Source organism: Sphaerodactylus townsendi, linkage group LG10 (genome assembly GCF_021028975.2).
Source record: "Sphaerodactylus townsendi isolate TG3544 linkage group LG10, MPM_Stown_v2.3, whole genome shotgun sequence".
NCBI classification, from domain to species: Eukaryota; Metazoa; Chordata; class Lepidosauria; order Squamata; family Sphaerodactylidae; genus Sphaerodactylus; species Sphaerodactylus townsendi.
The window spans coordinates 86,942,787-86,960,624 of NC_059434.1; the positions used below are offsets into that span (position 1 = coordinate 86,942,787).

The following is a 17,838-nucleotide window of genomic DNA, read 5'->3' on the forward strand; positions in this document are numbered from 1 at the left end:
ATCTTCAGGCTGTTTGGTGGTTGCCCAGGCAAACCTTGTGAAGTAGGATTAAGATGTGGGTATGTGGCTGGCCCAGTATCATCCAGCAAGGCAGAGCAGGGATTCGAACCTATGCCTCTCAGATCTCAGCCTGGAATTTTAACGACCGCACGCCACGGGCTTCTCACTCTGCACTGTCCAGATTTGCCCCATTTTGCTGATTCTTCAGCAGTCGAAGGTAATCCAACCCCATTGCACACAGGTGTCAAATTCGCGGCCCTCCAGATGTTATAGACTACAGTTCCCATCATCCCCTGCCAGCATCTTCACTTTGTAAGTCCCGCAGGGCCCTGATCTCACCTGGAAGCCTGTTCCACCAGGTAGGGGCCAGAGCCATAAAAGCCCTGGCCCTTTTAACCTTCAGTTCTGGATGCACAAAGATCCGGGGTTGTTGTGCGCTTTGATGCCGCTGTCCGGTGCTGCAGAAGGACTGAGCTCAACTTTATGCTAATTCCCTGTCCGTCTTTTGCATCAGAATTCAGCAATTAACACTTGTTGCCAATATCCTCCCCCCACACACACACACACACTTTTTCTCTTCCTCTGTGGCTGGTATATTTTGAATATCCTTTTATTAATTCTTTGCGCGCATGTAGTGCTTTCGAATCTTTCAAGCGTCTTGCATTCTCAATCGATGCAGAACGCCGGCTCACCTCGTGGTCAGGATTATTTCCAGGCTGAGGAGAAGGGGCCGAGGTGAAGGAGCTCTTCCTGAAACCGCTTGATGAAGTCGTGGGGAAGATGCGAGCCCAAGACTTCCTCACTCTCCTCGGTTCTGTACCTGATTTTTAAATGTTATTTGGCATCCCATGTTTCACTGATTTGGCCAAAAACTGGGATGTAAACCGCACATTCTTCAAGGAGGTTTCCATCTTTAAAATATAATATTCTCTTATTTCCTTCCCTGTCCATGTGCTTCCCCCCTAATTCTCCTCTGACTGATGTTCTGTCTGCATCTTGAACCAGGGGAGCTGCTGGTCGGTGAGCAATTTGTAGGGTTGCCAGCTCTTGAAATCTCTGGAGATTTGGGGGGGGGGGGGTTGGGGAGGGGAGGGTCCTCAGCAGGGTATAATTCCACAAAGTCCACTTTCCAAAGTGGCCATTTTATCCAGGAGATCTGCTCTTGAGTGCACTAACCCCCCGCACACACACACACATCTAGGCTGGCCTGGGCATGATCCTTTACCTGGCAGTAAGCTCGGTTGCTGGCAATGGGGCTTGCTTCTGAGTAAACCCTCCTAGGGTTGTGATTCACCCATTCGAAGCATTGCATGGTTGCTTCACCAAGCTTACTCCTGAGTAACGCGTGCCTCAGAGCCAACTGTTTTTTTCTAAACTAAAACTTCAGTATTCAGGTTAAATTGCCATGTTGGCACTTTGCGATAAATAAGTAGGTTTTGGGTTGCAATTTGCCTTCTGCAGCTGTTGCTCCCGAGCACCTGGTCTGCTAAGGCATTTGCAATCTCAGATCAAAGAGGATCAAGATCGGTAGCCATAGATCGACTTCTCCTCCATAAATCTGTCCAAGCCCCTTTTAAAGCTATCCAGGTGAGTGGCCATCACCACCTCCTGTGGCAGCATATTCCAAACACCAATCACACGTTGCGTGAAGAAGAAGTGTTTCCTTTTATTTGTCCTAACTCTTCCCCCCAGCATTTTCAATGGATGCCCCCTGGTTCTAGTATTGTGAGAAAGAGAGAAAAATTTCTCTCTGTCAATATTTTCTACCCCATGCATAATTTTATAGACTACTGTCTATTTTATAGACCTACTGTCGTGTCTGCCCTGAGCTGTGTTTTAGCTCCAAAATGGCTCTTATCTGGAAGACTGTAATGAGGCCCTCATGAAGTACTTTCTGCAAACGTCCTTTTAACATCCCGTGAAAACAAACAAGTTGGCTCTCTTGACTGGACCTCCATATTAACGGCCTTTCCGATAAAAGGAGGTTTGATTGACTGTGCAGGTTTTTTTTTTTTAAAAAATGTTGCTTTGGCAGCAGCTGCCACCAAAGCTCAAGGATCTCCTCTGGGTGACTGAAGTTGAGCAGCCATTTTGTGGCCTGCTCTGCCTCCTGTGGCAGCCATTTTGTTGCTGTGCCCACCTCGCCATGTTAGAATTCCCAAAGTGCCTGCAGGAACCAGGGGCATTCATTGAAAATGGTGGGGGGGAAGAATTAGGACTAATAAAAGGAAACACTTCTTCACGCAACGTGTGATTTGTGTTTGGAATCTGCTGCCACAGGAGGTGGTGATGGCCACTAACTTGGATAGCTTTAAAAGGGGCTTGGACAGATTTATGGAGGAGAAGTCGATCTATGGCTACCAATCTTGATCCTCCTTGATCTGAGATTGCAAATGCCTTAGCAGACCAGGTGCTTGGGAGCAGCAACTGCAGAAGGCCCTTGCTTTCACCTCCTGCAGGTGAGCTCCCAAAGGCACCTGGTGGGTCACTGCGAGTAGCAGAGTGCTTGACTAGATGGACTCTGGTCTGATCCAGCAGGCTAGTTCTTATGTTCTTATGTTCTTAGGTTCACAAAGTTGCTCTAGAGTGGGCATTGCGCGAAAGTGAAGCTGTGGGGACAGTTTGTGTCGTTCCTTTGTTTATTGACTTCATTTAAACTCCTCCTTTCTCCCCAGCAGAGGGGCTCGGAGCAGCTCACAGCCTCCTCTGTTTTATTCCCACAACAGCCCTGTAAGGTTGGTTCAGCTGAGAGCGTGTGACTGGCCCTAAGTCATCCACAAAGCTTCCATGGCTGAGTGGGCATCTCTTAAGGGGCAGTCTTGTAGGAATGTGGAGTTAGGAATGTTCTAAAACTTTTCTTTGGACAGAAAAGCCGGTTTTCCTGTTCACGCAGCATGCTATCGGACGAGGTCTGCTTTGATTTACGAGAAAACTTCTCTTCCTATAAAAGACACCGTGGGCATATCATGTTCTACAAACTCCTGTCTCTTCTAGGTCAAGCCGACTTCTGTTCTGCTCTGTTCCTATTTCCCTCCCCCCTTGCCCTGCAAGCTTTAACAGCATGTGTGACCTTTCAGGAAGTTTTGCGCTGGAATCCAAAGAACTTGCCAATGATGAAAAAAAAATGGCAGTTAAAAATGCCTCTCTGCCTGCAGACTCGTGTAATGCAGCGTATCAGAACTTGCAGGTGGGCAGGAGCTTTGGGGGCTGAATCCCAATCCCCCCCCTCCCTCTGAGCTGAAGCTGTGGCATTCTGAGCATGAAAGGGGATCTTAAAAGCGATCCCGTTTTTATTCATGAGGATTCATCAGTGTTTTCTGTAATGCCCAGCAGGGTTTGCAGTGCCATTTCCTTCCCTTTAAAAGGATGAACAGAATGTGAAAAAGGCAAACTCTATGCTGGGGATCATTAGGAAAGGAATTGGCAAGCTGAAATGGGTCCAGAGGAGGGAGATCAAAATGGTAAAAGATCTAGATTCTATGCCCTATGAGAAGCAACTTGGGGAGCTAATATTATAGGAATGTTTTGTCTAGAGAAGAAAAGGTCAGGGGGTGACACGATAGCCATGTTGAAATATTGGAAGGGATGTCATATTGAAGAGGGAGCAAGCTTGTTTTCTGCTGCTCCAGAGACTAGAACAAAAAGTAATGGATTCAAACTACAGGAAAAGAGATTCCACCTAAACATTAGGAAGAACTTCTTGATAGTAAGAGCTACTCGACAGTGGAATATGCTGCCTCAGAGCATGGTGGAGTCTGCTTCTCTGGAGGGTTTTCAACAGAGGTTGGATGAACATATGTCGGAAGTGCTTTGATTGTGTGTTCCTTCATGCCAGGAGGTTGGACTAGATGGCCCTGGTGGTCTCTTCCAATTCTGTGATTCTACATCCTGAATTGATAATAAAACTGCAAGGATTGTCATGCCCTTATATACAGCAGTGGTGCAAACTCTATCTCTTGAGTCCCAGTGTTCAGTTCCTCTGGCATGCCACATCTCAAAAAGGGATAATGAGGAGATAGAAAAAGGCAGAGAAGGGCAACGAGGATGATTGAGGGACTGGAGCACCTTCCCAAGGAGGAGGAGGCTGCCACAGGGGACCCCTTTAGTTTGGAGAGGAGACGGGCTGAGGGGATATGACAGTTGAAGCTCCATCAAATTAGCCATGCATGGGTAGAAAATGTTGGCAGAGAGAAATTTTTCTCTCTTTCTCACAATACTAGAACCAGGGGGCATCCATTGAAAATGCTGGGGGGAAGAATGAGGACTCATAAAAGGAAACACTTCTTCACCTAACGCGCAGATTGAGGTGTTTGGAATAGGTTGCCACAGGAGGTGGTGACACACCTCACCCGGATAGCTCTTTTAAAAAGGGCTTTGGACAGATTTGGTTGGAGGAGAAGTCGATTTATGGCTACCAATCTTGATCCTCTTTGATCTGAGATTGCAAATGACCAGGTGATCGGAGCAACAGCCGCAGAAGGCCGTTGCTTTCACATCCTGCACGTGAGCTCCCAAAGGCACCTGGTGGGCCACTGCGAGTAGCAGAGAGCTGGACTAGATGGACTCTGGTCTGATCCAGCTGGCTTGTTCTTATGTTCTTATGTTCTTAATCAGTTTGGTTCCACTCCAGAATATTTTGGCGCAGGCCGTTCTTCTGTCCAAAATTGGGGTGAGCGACCCAGGGGATTTTCAGAGGCCAATAGAGGTGGTTTGCCATTGCCTGCGTCTGCGTGGCAACCCTGACCTTCCTTGGTGGTCTTCCGTCCATGTACTAATCAGGACTGACCCTGCTTAGCTTCCAAGATCTGCTAAGATGGGCAAGCTTGGCCCATTCTGATGGGGGCGGGTGGGTATTGATCATGTTGTCTTTCAAAAGGGAAATAATTCTGGGGCTGGGGACACAGAATTGATTCTAGATCTTCTGTGAAAAAGAACACATTAAATTGGACATGTGAAGCTCGTGGGATCCTCAGTGTGTGGGGAGGGAGGCTGCTTAGCCTCGATCCAGGAGCCCTGTTGAGAGCCAGCGTGATGTAGTGGTTAAGTCTTTCTCCAAGGGTGGCAAGTTTATTCCGGCTGCCCTAAGGGTATTTAACGCTAAGGTGTCCCAACAACTTCTCCACGGGGTTCCCCTGTGGAGTGAAGCTTGGCATATATCTCTCTGGAGCGAATACAATCGAAATTTCTTATACAAGCTTTTCTGGGTCCCCCCACTGTGTAACTCCCATTGCTGCCCCTCACCTAGAGGGCTCAGGACAACATCTCTTGGAACAAAGGGCATGGTGGATCACCCTTAAATTCTGGATCCTGCTCTGTTTTTTCAGTGATCCCACTGTGCCCTCATTCACTGCTCCTCCGAGGAACTCCCAGTCATCTGCCTTGGTGGGCCCACACAAGCTTAGCATCTCCTCCTGGGTTTCTCTTGGGACCAGCTCTTATGCTCCCCCAGTGACTCATGCGCCACTGCATCAAGGAACGGCATATTCCCACCAGGAACATCAACTCTAGTTAGCAAAGTGTGCCAAGGAGCCTGTTTTCCCCTTCACTTTGAAATCATGTCTGGATACCTTGCAAACAGCTAAGCTTATCTAAATATCTTGCTCGACCCTAAGTCTAGGTGAAGTTTATTCACCAGTCAGAGCAAGAATCCAACACACATTCCCTCCTTCACCTTCTCTCCCAGAGAGATTCACGCATACTCAAAGGGAAAAGGCATTACATGTCCATACATATTGCTCAACCTCTGAGGAATCATTGGTTCTATTAGTCTGTCCAAAATTCATAGATCTCAGACCTAGTTTGTTTGCTTTTAACACCGACTTACTTATGCCCTCCATATTCCAAATTGAACCGCCTCTTGAACAATGAGGATCCCAGGCAGCTGAAAATGGTGGCCCCAAGTTCCTGCTTGATAATGTGGAAATAAGTCTCCGCTCTCCTTTTATTCAATTTATTTTCTTTGAAGTTTGTAATGTATGAACTATGAGGCAGTTGTTTCCACTCGCTAAACTCTGGATCATACTACTGCACAGTTTTATCTGTATTTTCTCTTGATGCCTAATAAAGGTTTTTGAATTGAATTGAATTGAATTGTGGTTAAGTCAGAGCAGGTGGATTCTAATCTGGAGAACCAGGTTTGATTCCCCACTCCTCCACCTAAGTGGCAGAGGCTTATCTGGTGGATCAGAAGTGTTTCCGCACTCCTACATTCCTGCTGGGTGACCTTGGGCTAGTCACAGTTCCCTTCTGAGACCACTCCACTCACCTCACACAGCAAAATACCTGTTGGCCAGGGGAGAGGGAGGGGTTCTCACTGACTGGTGGTCCGACTCCTCGCTCCCTCTTTTCTCTGCTTTTGGTTTTCTTCCTGGTCTTGATATTTCACAGTTCTCTTGTTGCTTGGGTTTTAAAAAAAACCCACAAGCAGCTCAAATGGGATTGCACAAGAAAATCATAATCTTTAGTTGGCCAGAAACAGAAGGAGCTGGAAACCAGGTCTCTATTTTTTATTTTTGACGCATCGCGTGGCAAATTGACACCAAAGGCCTGTTGTCACATCTTGTGCGATGTGTCTGGCGCTCCAGAGAGACAGGGGGAGGAGAGGTGCTAATGAAATCCTTGTTTCTGGGATAGTAATTTGAGTGGTAAGACAGAAACACCTTCGGTGAATTTTAACATTTGAGTCTGAAAGGAGGAATGTACGTGCAAATTGTTTCGGGGATGCAGGGCAGGAAAGGTGCGGTGTCGGTTGGAGGCCAAGGTGGACATTTTATCCGCAGTGGGCCCATCACGAGCATTCAGTCTGCTTCACGTGGACGGTCCCTGTGTCACTCTGTCTGTCTGTCTGTCTGTCTGTCTGTCTGTCTGTCTGTCTGTCTGTCTCTCTGTCTGTCTGTCTGTCTCTCTGTCTCTCTGTCTCTCTGTCTCTCTCTCTCTCTGTCTATATATAGCTGTCAAGTCACAACTGTCTTGAGAGCCAGCATGATGTAGTGCTTCAGAGCAGGTGCACTCTGTTGACAGAGAGACATTTTTCTCTCTTTCTCACAATACTAGAACCAGGGGGCATCCATTGAAAATGCTGGGGGGAAGAATTAGGACTCATAAAAGGAAACACTTCTTCACGCAACGTGTGATTGGTGTTTGGAATATGCTGCCACAGGAGGTGGTGATGGCCACTAACCTGGATAGCTTTAAAAGGGGCTTGGACAGATTGGATGGAGGAGAAGTCGATCGATGGCTACCAATCTTGATCTGTCTTTGAGTCTCAGATTGCAAAGGTTTGACAATAGACCAGGTGCTCTGGAGGCAGCAGCAGCAGAAGGCCATTGCTTTCACCTCCTGGCACGTGAGGCTCCCAAAGAGGCACCTGGTGGGCCCACTGTGAGTAGTAACAGAGTGCTGGACTAGATGGACTCTGGTCTGATCCAGCAGGCTAGTTCTAATGTTCTTATGTTCTTAATCTGGAGGAAGCTGGTTTGATTTGCTGCTCTGCCGCTTGAGCTGTGGAGGCTTATCTGGTGAACCAGATTAGCTCGTGCACTCCAACACATGCCAGCTGGGTGACCTTGGGCTAGTCACAGTTCTCTCAGAACTCTCTCAGCCCCACCCACCTCACAGGGTGTCTGTTATGGGAGGGAGGAGCTAGTCAGCTCCCTTGAGTCTCCTTATAGGAGAGAAAGGGGGGGATGTAAATCGAAACTCTTCTTCTTCTCCTCCTTCTTCTTGATCGATTCCCCTTGGAGTCTTTGGGGCTGGGCAGCACCCGTCTCTTGCAGTTTGAGGTCTGAAGGCAGCAGTAGGTGCTGGAGAGGAGGAAGGCCTATTCTCTGCATGAGTCCCTGGAGAACTCTAACTGGTAGGAGAACATGGTTCTCATCTGGGCTCTTCCAGGTGGCCTGGCTCAGTAGAAGTCAGGTTCAGATATTAGAACTGCCAAAAATGATCCAGATTATCCGTCTGCCAAAAGAGGGAATAGAGCTTTCGAAGGGAAGAACGAGGCCTCGGAGACACACCAGTGGCATCCATTCATCCCTTCCCATACTTGGGTGGTTTGTTGGAGGGAAGTGAAGGCTCTTGGCCATGCTGCCCGGGCATCTGTCGGGGATGACCCGTGGCTCAGCGGCCGGGCCACGGCTTGGCATGCAGAAGGACCCAGGTTCAATCCCTGTCATCTCCAGTTAAAAGAACCAAGTAGCAGGTGACGAGAAAGATCGTTCTGTGCATGTAGACTTGGGAGAGCGGCTGCCAGCCTGTGTAGATAATTCTTACCTTGATGGACCAAGTGCTGGATTCAGTATAAGGCATCTCATGAGTTGTGTGTATCAAGCTAGAGTGGTTCCTCCCCAAACAGTAAATACATACATACATAGCCTTTATTTGCATATACATTAATCCTAAAGTTACCACATGAAATACAACAAAACAAAACAACTAATAAACTTATGTATCTCACAGCTCATGTATCTAATCTGGAGGAACCGGGTTTGATTCCCTGCTCTGCCACCTGAGCTGTGGAGGCTTATCTGGGGAATTCAGATTAGCCTGTGCACTCCCACACACGCCAGCTATGACCCAATAGCTCACAGCTCTGAGCCTCTCAGCCCCACCCACCACAGGGTGCTTCAGAGAGGGAAGGGCAAGGAGATTGTAAGCCCCTTGAGTTCCCCACAGGAGTATAGAAAAGGGGATATAACCAAACTCTTCTTATTATTATTATTGAAAATATATTGTTGAAGGCTTTTGTGGCCAGAATCACTGGGGTGTTGTGGGGTTTCCGGGCTGTATGGCCGTGTTCCAGTAGCATTTTCTCCTGATATTTCGCCTGCACCTGTGACTGGCATCTTCAGAGGATCTGATGGTAGTGAAGCAAGTGGCATATATATACCTGTGGAATGTCCAGGGTGGGAGAAAGAACCATTTGCCTGTTAACAAATGTGAAGGGTGCAATTAGCAAGCTTGATTTGCATGTGTTGGGTGGGATCATCCACCCATTTAGCATACGAGTAACCATGAAGATAGCATAGTCAGTTAGTGAGGGCATCTGCATTGTAGTAGCCTGACCTTTTGATCCCTTTGGCTCCTTACTGCCTGAAGACATCCTTTGTCTGGGTGGTGTTCATTAGTCACTGCCTTTATTCTAGTGTTTTTCAGCACAGGTTGCCAAATGTTGTTCATTTTCATGGTTTCTTCCTTTCTGTTGAAATGTTCATGGTTTCTTCCTTTCTATTGAAATTGTCCATGTGCTTCTGGATGTGCTAATTTCATTCATTCATTCATTCATTCATTCATTCATTCATTCATTCATTCATTCATTCATTCATTGGATTTTTATACCTATTTCCTCGGCTATTCTAAGGTACACAAATACAATTCCATCATGTACAATCATAAATAACTAAAACCTTTAAAACAGCGGTAGAAACAATAAAACTAAGTGGAATAAACATAAGAAATATAACAAGTGGCGTCCGGCAACCCCATTTTTAAAATTTAAAATCATCATCAGATAGAAGTTTTGCAACTGACTCAGAATAATCTGCATCTGGATTGTCGAGAAATTTCTGTTCATGCCCCAGGTGGTGGTGGTTCTTTACTCAGGACAGCACCATACCATTAAGCCCCTGCCAGCATGGCCAATTGGCCATGCTGGCAGGGGCTGATGGGAATTGTTGTCCATAACATCTGGAGTGCCAAAGGTTCGCCACCACGGCGCTAAACCATCACATTGCACAAAGAGTTGTGCCCAATATTTTGCCCTTGTGTGCTCCTTTTTTGAGCAGTAGAACAGTGTGTGTACTAACGCTTGCCCAGTGTTACAAGGACAAAATCTTTCAGATTTAGGAACTCTTAAGGCACAGGGGAGTACATTAAATCTTGCCATGGAAAGGGCGCATCTCAATCTAAGGACAATCAAATATCGAAGGTGTTGAGACATGCATCCTTTACCTCCAACTATAAGATGATTTACTGGAAAGCAGGTCTTGTTTGTAGCCATTAGAGATTTTTGATAATCCCATTCCAGCAGTTTATCTTTTGATAATCTGTTGGCCTCTGGATAAGTAGGTCATCCAGAGAGACTCCAATCTCAGTGATTTTTTCAATAATTTTTCTGTGCCGCATTGATACATTTAATTCAGACAGCATCAAGTTAGGCTTTATCTCGGGCATTAATTTGTGCAAAATAGGGTTCACCCCAGTTCCCTGAGAAGGGTACTGACCTAGGTCGATGTCATTGTTATTCCCCACTGCAACCATCTTGATCCCAGCTCGGAGGGTGGAATCATCCTTTGCCTCTTCGCCTCTCTGTTCCGATTGGCTACTGTTCTATGGCCATGATCCGTCTATCTATCCCCACACACGCAGTAAAACTGCTACAGGAGTGGAGGTGGACGGCGAGGTGTTTTGATTGGCCAGCTGTACGCGATGCCCTCAAACACTCAGCTGTGATTGGCTGGAATGGGGACTCTGGCACCAGAGATTCCCGCGACTTTACTGGAATCGAGCTGAGTTCTGTTGGTTCCCCTGAAAAAAGTAGTAGTTCCCAACTGAGTCAGAAATTTGACTGTTACATGGGGCAAAGCTGGTACAAAACCACGTCAATCCCGGTGGTTGTGCGGAGCACTTAGGTCGAATGCAGCTCGAACTTAGGTCGATAACTCAAGTGCGGAATCAACCTTAGAGAAGCTTCTGGGTTCAGCCCAAACAGTATAAATTCATCCATATGCCCACCCACCCATGCAGCGAAAAAGCCACATTGGATTGGGATGTGTCTGGGCTCTGCTTCTGGATTGTAGTTGGGACTAACATGACTGAATGTTCCTCTGAACTTCCCTGATGGGCTACTTTTCTAAGTGCAAGGTTTCTTGGGGGGAGGGGAACGGGTTAATGGGGGAAAGTTCCATTCTGTCGATTCCCTGCCCACAATCAGAAGTGGGATCACCCACACTCAAGTTGGCTGTCGAGAAGTTGATCTATTAACAAGCTCACAAGTGGGATTCATACTATCATTCTGCCAGCATGGCCACTGGGCTGCTTTCGGTAGCTGATGGGAATTGTAGTCCATTAACATCTGGAGAACCGCAGGCTGCAGACCCCTGATCTAAGCTCTGTACTGTAGGAACCGCATCTCAATATTGTCTTGTGTTCTCTGCTGACGCCTTTAACGTTGTGCTGAATCGACAGCTGCCTCTTAGTCCAGGCTACAGCAGCGGCTTCTACAGGGGGTGTGTGTGTCTGTGTATGTGTGAAAAGACCCTGTGTGTGTGTTTCTAAAAGTTCTCCCCCCAGCAAATGCCAAATGGCCAGCTGTGTGAGCCCATTGCAGCAAACTGAGGGGCACCTTAAGGACAGATCCCCCCCTCTTTTCCTAAAACATTCATGGGGCTGGGGACATGTCAGCCCTTAGGACCCAGGGGAGCCTCTCAAACAGGGCACCTCCCACCTGGGAGACCGGGGATGCTGGCGCGATTCAGCTCTTTTTTAGAAAGTCTAACTGCGGCTCCTTCTTTTCTCTTCTTCATTTTCCCTCCTCCTCTTCCTCCTCCGAGGCAGCCTGCTGCATCTCCATCGAGGATGGCCTCTTGCTGATCCGGCACAAATTCTCCTCCGTGGCACCAGAAACAGCAACTGCTGGTGGGGGAAATGGCTACAGCAAATAAGGGTAAGTTGGGACCAGGGTGGTACTAGGATGCTTGTCTCCATAGCGACCTGAGCGTCCAGCCTGGCCTCAGGTGATTCCTCCTGTTGTGCCACAGCAGGAAGCCTTATTCCGCCAGACTCACAACACCACCTTCTCCTGAACTTTTGGATTTATATCCCACCCCTTTCCCTCCTGTGGAGACCTGGGGCATGGGATAAGCTCCTTTCCCCTTCCCTCCCCCCCACAACAACAAACCTGTGAGGTGGTGTAATGGTGAGAGTCTGGCCATGACTAGCCCAAGCTGGTCACCCAGCCTGCATGTGTTGGAGTGCACAAGCTAATCTGGTTCACCAGATAAGCCTCCACAGCTCAAGTGGCAGAGCAGGGAATCAAACCCAGTTCTCCAGGTTAGAGTGCACCTGCTCTTAACCACTACACTGCTCTGGCTGTCCTGTCGCTATGAATGAATGCCCAGCTGTGCACAGCTGGCTGCCTCCTCAGGGGCAGTTATCATAATGTAGCATGTTGCTGGTCCCTGCGATCAGAAGCCAAAGGCGCCTCCTTCGTTTGTCTTTAGAGGGCTGGAAGAAGTCTGTAGGGCTGTCAGTTGCTTGGGGTCTCCCAGCTGTCCCTCTTGAATTTAAAGGGTACTGGAAGCTCCTAGTGGTTAGAGTGACAGACTGGGGCAGGAAGGACTTGGGTTTACATCCTCACTTGGCTTCGGAGCTTGCTCGGACCAGCTAAACTTTTAGCCCAGCCTACCTCACAGGGGTTAATGAAGTTCCTCATTAATAATGCAGATACCCTCAAGTACTCGATGCTCTGTTGGCGATGCTAACCTAATGTTTACTAACAAACAGCATCATTAACTCTTTCACGACTGAGGACTTTCTATACCAACGCATGTACATACCCCCACACATACGCGCACACATGTGTGGTGAAAACTGCCTATGCACCGTTGCCCTTTCCCCCTTAACAGATGGGGAGAAGTCCCCTTAGAAGCACTGGGGTCCCTGGCTGCCCTGCTCTTGATCTCTCCTTGGCAGATCAGTATTTGTATTTCTTGCCCTCCCTTCTTCCCTCTAGGGACAGTTAGCCACTGTTCATTAAGAACATAAGAACACGCCTGCTGGATCAGACCAGAGTCCATCTAGTCCAGCTCTCTGCTACTCGCAGTGGCCCACCAGGTGCCTTTGGGAGCTCACGTGCAGGATGTGAAAGCAAGGGCCTTCTGCTGCTGCTGCTTCTGCTTCTGAGCACCTGGTCTGCTAAGGCATTTGCAACCTCAGATCAAGGAGGATTGAGATTGGTAGCCAGAGATCGACTTCATAAATCTGTCCAAGCCCCTTTTAAAACTATCCTGGTTAGTGGCCATCACCACCTCCTGTGGCAGCATATTCCAAACACCAATCACACGTTGTGTGAAGAAATGTTTCCTTTTATTAGTCCTAATTCTTCCACCCCAACATTTTCAATTGATGCCCCCTGGTTTTAATAGGAGAGGAAGGATACACAGTGGGGGTGGGGGGGATGGGAGAGATGCCAGGGGCTTCATCCACAGGCAAGCCAAGCGTTGATGTGATACAATGGAAACCTCATCTCCCCTCCCCAAAGTTGATTTGGGACCTGCTCCTGATAGCCCACCCCCAAAATCAAAGAACTGGGTGGAAAATATCTCTGCATATTTGACAGGCGCAGAGTGGCAGCTGGGCTGCTTTGCTTTTTTGCATACAAAACCCCTGCAGGCTCAGACGAGAAAGAAGAACTAATTGCTGGCGGGAGAACAGCACAGCTGCAGGGCAGGCTGGCGGCGGCGGGGAGAGGGGGGGGAGTTGGAGAGGTCTTGCCTCCTCCGGCTTCAGAGACCCCAACAGCATGACCAGTCTCTTCTCAAGACCCATCCTCCAGCAACACAACCAGAAAGCCCCCCCCCCCCCCCCCGAGCAGGACACAGCTGAGCTTTTTGGCGTGCTGGAAATGAGATTCCATCTGATGCGCCTCTGCTTCCCCTTTGAGCAGTGTGTCTTTTTTGTCTACTTTCTCAGCATCTCCTGGGTACCAGCCTTATCTCCCACAGTATCAAGTCAGACATCATGAAAAGATGAACCTCGTGCCCCTGAGAGCTGTTCTTCGATTGTCATGAACGCTCCCTCCATCTCTGGGCCTCTGTTTCATCTTGTCAGCCATTTCCTTGGGACACAGCGACAGGAACGATAGGGGGTGTTGCGGGTTTTTCTGTTAGGCGGAGTCGAAGCTCAGGTGCTTTTCTGACGTCACTTGCCAGCTACAGATGCCAGAGAAACCGCCAGGAGAAAAAATGCCACTGAACATCGGCCATAAAACTCCATAACACTTAGTGGCCGAGAGTATCACTTCCAGCAGGATTGTTGGTTTCATTGTTCTCGCCAGCATGGCCACCACAAGTGCTGGCAGGGGCTGATGGGGAATTGTAACCTTAACATCTGAGTGACAAAGGTTTGCCACCACTGTCTCTAGTGATTTGGCCATGAAAGCCTTGACACACAAACAAGGGGGGATTCTGTATGGTTTCTCTGTGGGTCAGTGGTCTCGATGAGCAGCGGGAGCGGGTCCCAACACTGGACTGGGCGAAGCAGCTCATGTTAAGTAGCAGATCCTGCTAAAGGACACTGACGCATCTATTTCAGAACTTAATTAAATAACTACTTATTTCATTTGCATCCCGGCTTTCTCCTCAAAACAGCTGATGTTCTTCTCCACTCTTCTATTTCGCCCTCACAAAAGCCCTGTGAAGTTGGTTAGGCTGAGAGAGAGTGTCTGACCTAAGGTCACCCAGTGAGATAAGAAGAAGTGTTTGGATTTATATCCCCCCTTTCTCTCCTGCAAGGAGACTCAAAGGGGCTTCCAATCTCCTTTCCCTTCCCTCCCCCCCACAACAAACACCCTGTGAGGTGGTGGCCGAGAGAGCGCAGAAGAACTGTGACTGGCTCAAGGTCACCCAGCTGGGCATGTGTTGGGAGTGCACAAGCTAATCTAGTTCACCAGATAAGCCTCCACAGCTCAAGCGGCAGAGCGGGGAATCAAACCAGCCTCCTCCAGATTAGAGTTTCCCTTCTCTTAGCCACTACACCACACTGGCTCATAAGGCTTTTGTCATGTCCTGGTTCCAGTCTGCAGCCATCCCTCCGGCAGCGGGGTAGAACCCTGCGATCCATGTATGCGTGCACATCCTACATCCCAATCAGCCTATGGAGCGCAGGCGGACGTGCGCTTCAAGCAGCAGTTACATGTCTTGCATCAAAGTGCTTTTGACGTCTCCAGGAGTGATGAGCTCATAAAAAGGTTGTCTGATCTGACTGCCCTGGAGGAGGGGCAGTGGCTCGGGAAAAGCATCTGCTGGGCTTGCGGAAGGTCCCCAGTTCAGTCCCGGGCACCTCCAGTTAAAAGGGCCATGCCAGGGGTGATGTGCCAGGCCTCTCAGGAGCAAGTGGCTTAGGAGGTTGGCAGATGCCATGGTATTCAATCTTGGAGGAACTGGTTTGATTCCCAGCTCGTCAGCCTGAGCTGTGGGAGGTTTATTCACCCAGATTAGCCTGTACACTCCCACACACGCTTTAAGCTGGGTGACTTGGCTACATCACAGCTTCTTGAGGTTTCTCAGTTCCCACTCCCACTTTGGCTACAGGGTGTTTGTTGTGAGGGGAGGAAGGCAAGGAGATTGTAAGCCTCCTTTGAGTCTCCCCTGCAGGAGAGAGAAAGGGGGATATAACCCAAACTCTCCTCCCTCCTCCTCCCTCCTCCTCCTCCTCCTCCCTCCTCCTCTCCTCCTCCTCCCTCCTTCTTCTTCTTCTTCTCTCTTCTTCTTCTCTTCTTATCTTCTTCTTCTTCTTCTTCTCTTCTTCTTCTTCTTCTTCTTCTTCTTCTTCTTCTTCTTCTTCTTCTTCTTCTTCTTCTTCTTCTTCTTCTTCTTCTTCTTCTTCTTCTTCTTCTCGGTCTGAGACTCTTGAGAGCCCCTGCCTGTCAGCGTAGACAAGGCTGACCTTAATGAAACGACCGCACAATTCCATTTAAGTCAGCTCTGTATTTTCAAATGACTCTAGATACCCACAGTTATTCATTTATATTATTTATAGTGTTCCTTTCTTACTGGGAGTTAAGGAGCGTTACACAGAGTGAGTCAGTACGCTCAACAGGGACATTGAGTAAACAATGAAATAGGAAGTAGAATCAACCAGAGATCTGAAGGACAGAATTTGAGCAAAGTGTAGGTGTTAACATGACACAAAGAACACTACAAGATTACATGGTAGGATGCAAATTGCAGCAAACTACACATTGCTGCAGAATACCTGGAATATTATGCATAAAGTCTCACAATTGCACTAAGAAGGATATTGACAACCAAAATGTGGTCAAAGGTCTGAATCCATTCCCCATGAGGGAGACACTTAAGGAGCTGGGGATTTTTAGTTTGGGGAAGAGAAGGTTCAGAGGTGACATGATAGCCATGTTTAGATATTTGAAGGGATGCCATGTTGGGGGGGAGCAAGCTTGTTTTCTGCTGCTCCAGAGACTGGGACCAGGAGTCATGGGTTCAAGGTGCAGGAAAAGAGATTCCACCTGAACATCAGGTAAAACTTCCTCACAGTCAGGGCTTTTGATTATGGAATGCACCCACCTTGGAGAGTTAGAGTCTCCTCCTTTGGAGGTTTTTAAAGAGAGGCTGGATGGCCGTCTGACAGGAGTGCTTCGATTGAGTGTCCCTGCATTGCTGGGGCTTGGACTTGATGGCCCCTGGGGGTCTTTTCCAACCCTCTGATTCTATGATTTTACCGCTCCCAATGATTTGTCGCAGTAACTTTGCGAAGGCCTTTGCAACAGGGCCACCCTGTTTCTTGCGTCGAAAAGCCGTCCTTGAATTAATTCAGTTTTGCAGAGTTTTGGGAAACCAGGAGAACGGGAGCCCTCCCGATCCTCCTGTGGCTGGAGCCAGCAGCCTCAGGGAGGAGCGCGTGGCTGACCAGGTATTGATTTTGCCCGTTTGCAGGTGGGTGGCGTCAGGAGGTCTTGCTTGGGTGAGCAGAGCTGTTGTGGAAGAGAATTGTGGGAGAGTGGTCTTGCAGGTGTGAGGGCCCAAAACGGTGAAGGAATTTGTATGGGATAGCTAATACATTAAATTGAGCCTGGTGACCGAATTGCCTCATGCTGAATCAGGTGATGGTTCGTTTGTGGCCAGCATTCTGTGTAGGGGTGAGCCCCGCGAACCCAGCAGAGCCTCAGAAAGAGCGCAGGAATGCCTGTGCCATCTGTGCCCTTCTGGGTGCACACGCCACTCGCTCTAGGCCCCCGCGGGAGTCACAGGTCATGAACTGCCTGGATCTCACGGTCACCAGATGTCCTGTAGGACAAAGGGGACAGGGCGCCAGTTCCCAGGTATGGATTTGACCCAGACGCGAACGTTTCCTCCCACACGTAGGCAACCCCGTGAATCATGCACTGTACAGTATTCTCCGCCTTGCCTCCCGGGACACGCTCTCATTGAAACCCCTAATAAAAGGTGCTAGGACCAGACCACTGTAGAGTTGCCAGATCCACGGATCACGCCTTCGTCAGCTGACTCTCTCCACCGGATGATTTCGCTGCGTCTCGCCTCTTCCTTGCGACCCTCGCGGGCCGACTTCAATTCTGTTCTATTTACTGTTCTCCAGGGTCTCAGTTGGAAGTCTTTCTTATTACCTACTCCTGAGCCCATTAACTGGAGATGCCGGGGACTAAACCTGCACCCTTCTGTGTGCCAAATGGATGCTCCGCCTCTAAGCCTTTTTTAAAATTTTGATTAGATATTTAATTTATATACCGCCCTCCCCCAGAGGGCTCAGGGTGGGGCACACCAGCAAAATAATACAAAATAATACGCAATAACATAATAACAGAACATTACACCATAGCATAACATTACAATAAATTACAAATGCCAGAATAACTGCAAATAACATAACAATATCCAAAATACGATTCTCCCACAACCCACCTACAATAACCTTACCCTTACAATTAACATAGCGATTTATCCAGACCTAGCACAAAGCTGAGCAAATAGATGGCGACTTCTTAGTAAAAGCATTAGTAAAAGCATTGGTTACCGGTTGAATTCCGAATCATTTTCATTTTCAATCATTGAATTCCGAATCATTTTCAAGGTGTGGGTACTGACCTTC

The 17,838-nt window shown here is 48.3% G+C and overlaps 1 protein-coding gene across 1 annotated transcript in view; it reads left to right on the top strand.

Moving 5' to 3' along the window:
* The window catches only part of LG10H20orf27 (linkage group 10 C20orf27 homolog), a 71,844-nt gene that overhangs the window by 18,055 nt on the left and 35,951 nt on the right, over positions 1-17,838 (top strand). The window contains exon 2 of the mRNA XM_048508997.1: positions 11,551-11,659. Within this exon, the coding sequence (XP_048364954.1) occupies positions 11,641-11,659 (19 nt within the window). The 5' untranslated portion in view covers positions 11,551-11,640. The remainder of the gene's footprint in view (positions 1-11,550; positions 11,660-17,838) is intronic.